The sequence below is a fragment of the Microplitis mediator genome, chromosome 4 (genome assembly GCF_029852145.1).
Source record: "Microplitis mediator isolate UGA2020A chromosome 4, iyMicMedi2.1, whole genome shotgun sequence".
Lineage (NCBI taxonomy): Eukaryota > Metazoa > Arthropoda > Insecta > Hymenoptera > Braconidae > Microplitis > Microplitis mediator.
This window is the reverse complement of record NC_079972.1, coordinates 5,441,275-5,450,729: the sequence shown is the minus strand read 5'-3', so window position 1 is coordinate 5,450,729 and position 9,455 is coordinate 5,441,275. Positions and strand designations below refer to the sequence as shown.

The 9,455-nt window shown below is 25.1% G+C and overlaps 1 protein-coding gene across 2 annotated transcripts; it reads left to right on the top strand.

The window, feature by feature from the left end:
• The first annotated feature begins 3,594 nt into the window (after positions 1-3,594).
• LOC130666452 (protein trapped in endoderm-1-like) lies at positions 3,595-9,448 on the top strand. Of its 2 annotated transcripts, none has more exons than XM_057467456.1 (4): positions 3,595-3,744; positions 4,488-5,545; positions 6,973-7,219; positions 7,528-9,448. In XM_057467456.1, the coding sequence occupies exons 2-4, from the start codon at positions 5,419-5,421 to the stop codon at positions 8,177-8,179; spliced, it is 1,026 nt and encodes a 341-aa protein (XP_057323439.1). In that variant the 5' UTR covers positions 3,595-3,744; positions 4,488-5,418; the 3' UTR covers positions 8,180-9,448. The 2 variants fall into 2 exon arrangements, with proteins under 2 accessions (XP_057323439.1, XP_057323440.1); XM_057467457.1 differs by having other exon boundaries at positions 3,646-3,767.
• Positions 9,449-9,455: the final 7 nt, after the last annotated feature.

Sequence of the window (9,455 nt, the reverse complement as noted above, 5' to 3'; positions counted from 1 at the left end):
TATAAAATTTCATCAATTTTAAAAATATATTTAATGAGATATAGTTATGACAATTCTTAAAAAATTTGATGTAACCGAAATTTAATCTAACGAATGAACGTTAAAGTAAAAAATGCCCGGCTGAGCGCGATTTTGAAAACAGTCACTTAATTTAAATTTATAATCTATTATAAAATAATTTAATACATCATATTTTAACATATTTAGATTTACAAATAATTATTTATCAATAATGATTTTTTTAGTTGAAATTTTTTTTTATAAAAATTATAAAAAACGCATTAAACAGTTTAAGTTAGCGACTAATGGTACTGAGCAGGTTAAATTACAATAATAAATATAATAAAACATCCCAGAGTAAATGATTAAATAAACAATTAAATTTATAACAAATTAAACAAATTCTGTCGCCGTCAGCAGTTACATAGAACCTACAGGTTACTAATTAATATTAAATTATTAAACTATTTGCAACCTAATTTATCTAAATATACTTATTAATTTTTTTATTTAAAAAAAAAACAAATTCTAAGCAACTCCTACGCTTCCATAAATAAAAATAAGTCCCCTTCTATTTTAAAACATGAATTACATTCACGACAGATTTCCGCATAATAAAACTAAAACAAAGAATGCAGTTCAAGCTTTCACTGCGATTACATTATTCTCGACATTATAAAAAAATTTATATTCAATCGCACTCCTCCTGCGAGCACTCAACTCATTATATTAACTTTTAACGATTTTGTCCCTGCAGATATAATAATACATGCTTATATACATATATATATCTACATACAACAATATACATATAAAATGAACAAGTTAAAACATAATAAAAAGAGATGAAGAGTACAGGCAGTTAAAGCTTGGTCGCTTATGAATGACTCTCTGTTAAATTCAAATAGAGTAGCGATACGTTAAAGGAATGAAGGGTACATACAATGAGTTCATTCAGTATTCTTGCTTCTCGTAATTATTATTTATCAAATAAAATAAAACATATTTTGTTTGCTTTTATATTTTATGCTACTAATACAACTACATAAAAAAAAATTATAACTAACAATATATATACATATATACATGGACATATACATATATTGTATACTACAAGATGCAGTAGTACCTTCTATTCCTCAAAGCTGACGTTAACATATTTTGAATACCGCATTTTAATTCTTCATACGACCTAATACCCTATGACTAATAAACTCAAATTTATTCATTACAAATTTACATTTACTATACTACAATAGATATGACATGTATATATCTATAGACAAATATTTAGTCATCCGTATATATAACAAATAATATTTATATTGACATAAGTAAACTGTTAAAAATTTTCCTTGAAATTGAAAGCAAATTACTCGAATTTATTAACAAGTTCAAATCAGCTAAAAGATAAAATATAAATATCATTATAAATTAACTTATTTATATACTTTATTTTTACATGACTTTGAATTTTCGAGTCATAAATGTCATAAAACTTAAAATCACAATGTATTTTTTTTTATATGAATAATTGTTTTTTTTACTGTCCATAAGTCTATTAATTTCAAATAATATTCATTTTAAAGCTGATACCCGGGTAAAAAATAAAGTTGATTGAGGCTCGCTTCAAATTACTTTCTTTTGAAGTTATCGATTTGCCGATAATTTTCCGAAATGATCTCGACTGTTTCGACTTGAATTAAATTTTTATTAACTTTTAGAACTTTTTTATCTTAGTTTGAACTTATTTGTCTTCACTTCCAGTACGACGAAGGTATCACCTTAGTTTTGATTTTTTCGCCTTATAATTTAAGTCGAATAAATCTAAACCAAGCCAATTTCGACTTGATTAAAAATTTTTCGTCTTAAATCGAGATTAAGTCAGCCAGTTAAGTCTAAGCCAAGGCGAAAACTCAATAAATTTCATATCTTCGTAAAAAAAAGTCGAGTTTGTCTTGTGAAAAACGGATCTAAATTTTGACTTGATAAACCAAGTCTAAATCAAATGTTATTATTGACCAGGGTAGTCATTTAAAAAACCATAATTTTCATTGAAAATTATGTTTTTTATGTATAATTACACGCTGAAAAAAAAAGTGGTAATACTTCCCATCTTAACGAAGTAACTATTCCCATTTTTACATTTTAATGATTCTTATTTTTTTATGTTAACTTTTCCTATCGCAGATGGTAAGAATTCTTATCCGAGATGATAATCATTACTATCTCGGAAAGCAAAATTCAAAAATTTTTCAAATATAAGAAATATTATTATCGGAGATGGTAACCATTCTTATTCGTGATGATAATCATTACGATCTCAGAAGGCAAAATTTACAAATTTTTCAGACATAAGAAATATTGCTATAGATGGTAAGTATTACTATCGGCAATAATAATTATACTATACGAGAAACGAATAGTTGACATAAAAGCATGACAATGATTATCACATACAGATAGTAATCATTTCCTATTGCAAGATGGTAAAAATAATATTAATATTGACATAAGTATTTATGGAAGGACGTAACATTAAAGTTCATTGTTCATCTTGTTAATTGCAAATCAATATTATAAAATAATGTAGTAAAGTCCGGTGATTATTAATTATCAATTTAACCAGTAAAAAATTAACTGTCAAGATAAATTAATATCTTTCATTGTTTTATTGTTACAATAATTATATATTATCTCCCGTTTTAAATTAATACATGATTTTTATAATAAAATCCATTAATAAAATAACAACATTTTTATTTTATGTTATTTAAATATAAATATTATCAATTATATATTAGCAATAATTTGTAAAAAAGTAACAATCGTGAGTAGAATGATAATTTATTAGCACAATTTTTTCTAATATCTTGTTTATGTATTTTTCATTTTTATTATTTATTTTAAAATATAAGAGCAAACATAGAAAAAGATAAAATAAAATATTTTTCAAAGAAAAAAAAAAAACTAAAGATTAATATCCTTTGAAAAATTTTAAATACTAAAAGAAATATCTATTGTCGTAGATAATGATTTGTGTAAATAAACAAGAGTTTAGTCATCTTTAAGGTCTAGTACTCTAGTAGATTTAAAATTCAAATAAGTTTTAAAAAATTTAATGACTTATGTTAAACATTCTCACGCAATTAAAATTTTTTAACGTACAAATTTTAAGTAACAGGGAGGGTCGTAAAGGTTAAAAGGTAAAAAGTATTTGTAATAATCCCTTTGGTTGTAGGGTTCCCCTTAGTGCCTCTCCATTTAAAATGTTAAATGTATGAGTAAAATGTATATAACTACTTGGTTTTTAACACGCAATGGGAAATATTGCATGAGATGCATGTATACACCAATTGTTTGACGTCTTTGGAAAGTACAAAAGAATGAGGGATGATTTTTAGGGAAGTTTGCAGCTGGTATTCCCTGTTGTATGTTACGTATGTGTATATGGAAGGATATATGTACTTATATAGTGCAGTTGGAGAATATGCTACCACCCGGCTTACCAATCACAAAGCGAGACCATGTGCCCGCTCACCTTTACTTAATATTCTTATTGGTCTTCAGTGTCTTGATATGATATGACGCACGGTTCCAGTTTGGGTTTGGGTTTACATTACGCCTTACGGTTTAGTTTAGTTTCATGCGTTCACCGCGCAACAAGTAGATAAGTCAGTAGTAAAAACGTGTTCGGACTTGTTTATTTGTGAATATTTTTTGTCAATTTAAATATAGACAAATGTAAATAATAAACATTTGTATTTGTTAGTTTTTATTTTTAACTAATTTTTAAAATCTTTTTTAGTAAAAATTTTTTTTTTTTAATTTCTTGTTAAGAAATGTAATAATTAATTAAAAAGTTTTATATTATTAATTTATTGAAAATAATTTTCATTTACTTTTTGATAAAATTAATTGCAAAAATACTTTATAGTTTTTTTTAAATTTCTTTTATATATTTAATTTTGTAATTTTACTTTTAAAAAAACTTCTATGAATAATGAAGTATTAAATCAATTATTAATTACAAATTTGTATATAATTAATTTAAAAGAATTTACTTGTTTATTTCTTAATTAATTTGAAAAATACTTGAAAATTTGATTTTTAAAATTTAATTTATAAATTAAATTTTGTAATTTTACTTTTTAAAATTTTTTTATAAATAATGAAGTATTAAGTTGTTGATTAAAAATTTTTATATAATTGATTTTAAAAAAATGTATTTATTTATTCCTTAATAAATTAATTTCAAAAATTTTCCTTTTTAAATTTCATTTATTATTTAAATATTTTAATTAATATTCATATTTTCAGTAAAAAAAAAGTTTAATATTATTAATCAACAATAAATTAAAAAAAAATACTAAAAAATAAAATTATTAAAAAATGATAAATAGTTATTTTTACAATAAAGTAATTAACTAAGGAAAATATTAACCGGAAGTGGTTAAGTAGATTTGTAACTGATTTTTTTTTTACAGGACACAGTGACCAATAAAAAAAAATGCGGTAACAGAAAACTATTTCACCACGAAAAACTATAAAGTAATGGGTATTTCAAATAAACCACGAGGAAGATGATGATGACGACGAAGAAGAAGCAAGAGAAGGAAAAAGGAAAGTCATAACAGAAGCTAATTTGAGTACAGTGTTGGAGAAGAGATAAGAAAATTCTTATTTAGCTCTCGACGCTGCTTACTCGTGGACCAACTCTAGTAGAGCGCACATATATCTATATCTATATATATATATATATATATATCAGTAAATGTAATATGTAAGGAAAAAGAACGTCAGTAATACTAACAAGTAACAAGTTTTATTATAAAGACCGAAGACGAAACAGAAGCACAAGCCCGCGTGCAATTAAATCCAGTACGCGGCCCGCGATTCAAAGTTTTATTCAACCCGCGGTCTCTCTACTTGCCAGCACTCGTATCTCCACACGTGCATTTACTCCTATATATTTATATAAAAAAAACTGCATTCAAAATAAATCCGCTGGCAATCGATTAGTATAAAGTGTTTGTGAGATTAAACTCGATAAAGTGCGTCAATAAGTATTTTTAAAATTTATTTTATTGAGTTTTAAAGCACGTACGAATTATTTTAATCGGATTTATAAAATTATATTTAAATAATTGTTTGAACTTTATCAATTATTTATTTTTGTATGCCAGTCAGTAGTCTCAAGTTAATGATTGACAGGAGTTTAATTTAAAAAGACCGGAGACTCGAAGAAACGAAAAAAAAAAAAATAATAATAAATAAATAAACAGAGAAAATGTGCGGGAGTTTGTACAAGTGATTAAACTACTACACGTGTTCGTTCATGAGTTTAAAATAAAAATTGTAAGAGAGGAATTAATTTTAAAGAAAAGATAGAGATTAAATACTAAAAGGATTATCAAGATGAACGTGACTACAGACTTGAGAATGATCCAGGATCACGATCATGGATATCAACAAGCTTATCCACGAGCCGTGACAATTACTGCGGCTGTTTGCGCGATACTATTTAGCATCATTGGCGTTCTTGGTATGACTAACATTCAATACAATAGATCATTTAACCAGCAATCAATCTTCTTTGTATTTAAAAATATTTAACTATTAAATATAAATATAAATATGAGGATCATATTTCAAACGCTTGTCTTCTTATATCTTGGTATTCAGTTTCATGTTTTTTTTTTTCATTTTTTGTTTGTTAATTACAACTAGAGCCGGCAAGTCATAATGACATGTTTATTAAGTTCATTATAACTTGTAATAAAAAAAAAAATTAACTAATTTAATTTGAGCAAATGTTACACTAGGGTTGGAGTTTAAATTAAAATTTTTTTCTACGTCACGATCGTCACCTTTTAACTTGGTGCCATCATAATTACGTCAATTAAGATAGACAATGATATATATATATGAATTAAAGAATAAAAAATATGACATGGACAATTATATTTTATAGCTTTCGTTTTATGAGTCATCATTCATTCAAAAATCTCAACAACTTTTTTTTTTAATTAATTATTATTATTTAAAGTACCAATTATTAAGTTGTAATTTAATTATTACGTCAATTAATAAAGATTACTTTGGTTAATTACTGTAAAATTTAATTTTATATTTAAGTCTTGTAATAAAAGCACCACATGGTTCTCAAATATTATTTTTAGGTAAAAAATAATCGAAACTTTTTAATTTTATTTTGACTTTTGTGTCAGATCTAAAAAAATTTTAATCAGTTTTAAAAAAAGTCATATTTGAAATTTTCTAGTTTTATAAAATGAATGACTTTTTTGAAATTAATTTTTAAAAGTTACACAGAAAAAAAAGTAATTCTTGGCGCAAGAAAAAATTTGCATTATGAATTAGAAACAAAAATTTTCTTAAGATTTGACAAAATTTAGTGACGCAAGAAATTTTTTTCTCGCCCCGAAAATCTTTTCTTGGTTTAAGAAAATTTTTTCTCGCTCTAAGCGAATTTTCGTTTTCAATTCCATGACGCAAAATATTTCTTAGGACAAGTAAAAATTTTCTTGGGGCGAGTAAAAATTTTTTGCGCCAAGAAGTCTTTTTTTTCTGTGTATAAATTCTACAAAATTTCAATTTAAAAAAAAAGTCTCACAAATTCCAAACTTCTCAATTTTATACATTTTTTCAAATATACAATTTTATATTTTTTTTCAAAAACAAGCAAAAAATAAAAAAATGAATTTTGAATAAAAAACAAAAATCGTCCATATAAATTCAAATATATAAGTACACAAAATTATATTGCCAAATGAATGACTTTTTTCAAATTAATTTTTACGTCATAAATTCTTATAAATTTTTTAACGGAATTAAAATCTTAAATTGTTTTAAATAAATATTAATTTATGAAGATTTGATTTACGTAATATTTTAATATCACACTAAAAACGTATGATTAATTATTAATTGATTTTTTTTTTAATATTTCAGGTAATTTAGTAACAGTAATAGCACTATTAAAATATACTAGATTACGAAGACATGCAACAACAGCATTTGTTATAAGTTTAAGTATATCAGATTTAATATTTTCCGCTGTAAACTTACCATTAACAGCAAGCAGATATTTAAATGAGGCATGGGTACTCGGCGAAACACTTTGTCAAATATTTCCGCTATTTTTTTACGGCAATGTTGCTGTATCTTTGCTGAGTATGGTCGCCATAACTGTCAACAGGTTCGTAATCTATTAAAAATTTAAATTAATTAACATAAATATAAATATATATATTAATTGATAATTAACCTACTGGCTTGTTTAATTAATAATTTAAATAATTAATAAATAAGTACGGAGACACTTAAACTCTGAATAGTTTTTAATGAGTCATCAGTTCTCTTTTCGTACTGCTTTTTATAGCGAGGGTCACGCACATATGAAAGCAATTAATAAAGTCTATAATAAATCTGCGGTCCTGAGAAATTTAAAAACAATTTTAATTATTTTTAATTTTAATTAATTTATTTTTTATTTATAAATTACAGATACGTTTTAATATCAAAGTCTGATATTTATGCGAGACTTTATACAAATCGAGGAATAACAATAATGTTGATAGCGATATGGGTAATTAGTTTTTCGCTACTTCTTCCACCATTAACTGGAATTTGGGGGAAACTTGGACTTGATCATAAGACATTTTCATGCACAATACTGCATAAAAATGGCAAGAGTCCGAAAAAAATGCTGTTTGTCATAGGATTTGTAATACCCTGTGTTGTAATAATTGTATCTTACCTCTGTATTTACTGGAAAGTAAGACAAAGTCGTAAAAATTTAGAAGCACATATGGTTAACGGCGGTATGAGACGTAACACTGGATTTCAAAGGCGTGAAGATTCTCGAGTAACAAAACTTATGCTCACCATATTTTTATGTTTTTTGCTATGTTTTTTGCCACTCATGCTGGTCAACGTCATCGACGACAAGGTCAAAATCCCAATTATACATGTGGTTGCTTCAATACTGGCATGGGCATCTTCTGTTATCAATCCTTTTATTTATGCCGGTACTAATAAACTATACAGAGAAGCTTACAGGCAGGTACTGTGCCCAATTACCAACAGCAAAAGTAATGTACCCGTAAAACCCACGGGTTCCCATTCGAGTAAAGTTTCATCACATCAAATAACTTAAATTTTTATTATTTTATATGCATGTATATGAGGCATTCCATGCCAAGTCGGACAGTTTGGAAGATTTTAATTTTTTATTTCTTTCATTTTTTGATATTTTGTAGTACCCATCAAAAAACTCTTCCTGGTAAATTTTAACATCTTGTTGATAACCTATTCAAAAATAATTTTTAGAAAAAAATATGAACAAATATTTGAAAATATTTTTCTGTGTGATTTTCAAGTTTTTAATTTTGAATTTGTTTTTCAAAGTTCGGATATTTTGATTTTTTTGAAAATTTTTTATAATAAACTACCATCTTTTCCACAACTTAAAAGTTCGGTCTGGTCGTGGAACTCCGTGGCTATTATTTTTTTTCGATTGTTGAAAATTTGAAAAATTTTGTTTTCTCTATTAATCAATATGAATACCAATTTTTGTCACTATTTATTATTTTTGAAGTTCTTTTAAGTAGTTTTTATAATTTTTCACTGTAAACAGATGTTTAAAATTAATAATTAAGATTAATAGACAAAACAAAATTATTCGAATTTTCAAAAATCGAAAAAAAATAATAGCCATGAAAGTCTCACGATCAGACCAGGCTTAAAAGTTGTGGAAAAGATTGCAGTTTATTATAAAAAGTTAAAAAAAAAATCAAAATATCCATGAGTTTTGAAAAAAAGATTCAAAGTTTAAAACTTGAAAATCACATAGAAAAATATTTCAAAAAATTTGCTCGTATTTTTTTCGAAAAAAAATTACACAAAAAAATAAAATTTTCAAAAAAAAAGTTTTGATCTGGTCATTGAAAAAATCTCAAAATTTACAAGAAAGATTTTTGATGGGTACTACAAATTATCAAAAAATAAAAGAAATCAAAAATTAAAATTTTTCAAACGTCCGATTTTGCATGGAATGCCCATAAGCTTATTATTATTAATAAGTGATTTCCAAATACAGTCAGACCGCGTTATAAGATTATCATTCTGTCTTTTTTATAACCCAGGTATCGCGATAGTTTGAGAGAGAAACTAATAGTCTTACAATTAGGTTCTACTGTATATGTAACGATCAATAATTTAATTATAAAAGTTACAAAAAGTACTTTATCTGTTTTTTTAAATATCATCCGATTAACCGGAATAAATTTAAAAAAAAGTTTTTTTTTTATAAATGTTTGTTCTGTTTGATTTATATTTATAATTAAGCATTAAGTACTGTACTCACTAATTATAGTTTTTTTTTATTATTAAACTCGTGTATAAATTTAAAAATATATCGCTTATGATATATA

Bases quoted from the DNA above. Each gene is read 5' to 3' on its own strand.
- LOC130666452 (XM_057467456.1), top strand. From the start codon at position 5,419: ATGAACGTGACTACAGACTTGAGAATGATCCAGGATCACGATCATGGA. The intron at 5,546-6,972 runs GTATGACTAACA...TTAATATTTCAG, and splicing joins TAGCATCATTGGCGTTCTTG to GTAATTTAGTAACAGTAATA. The intron at 7,220-7,527 runs GTTCGTAATCTA...TATAAATTACAG, and splicing joins GTCGCCATAACTGTCAACAG to ATACGTTTTAATATCAAAGT.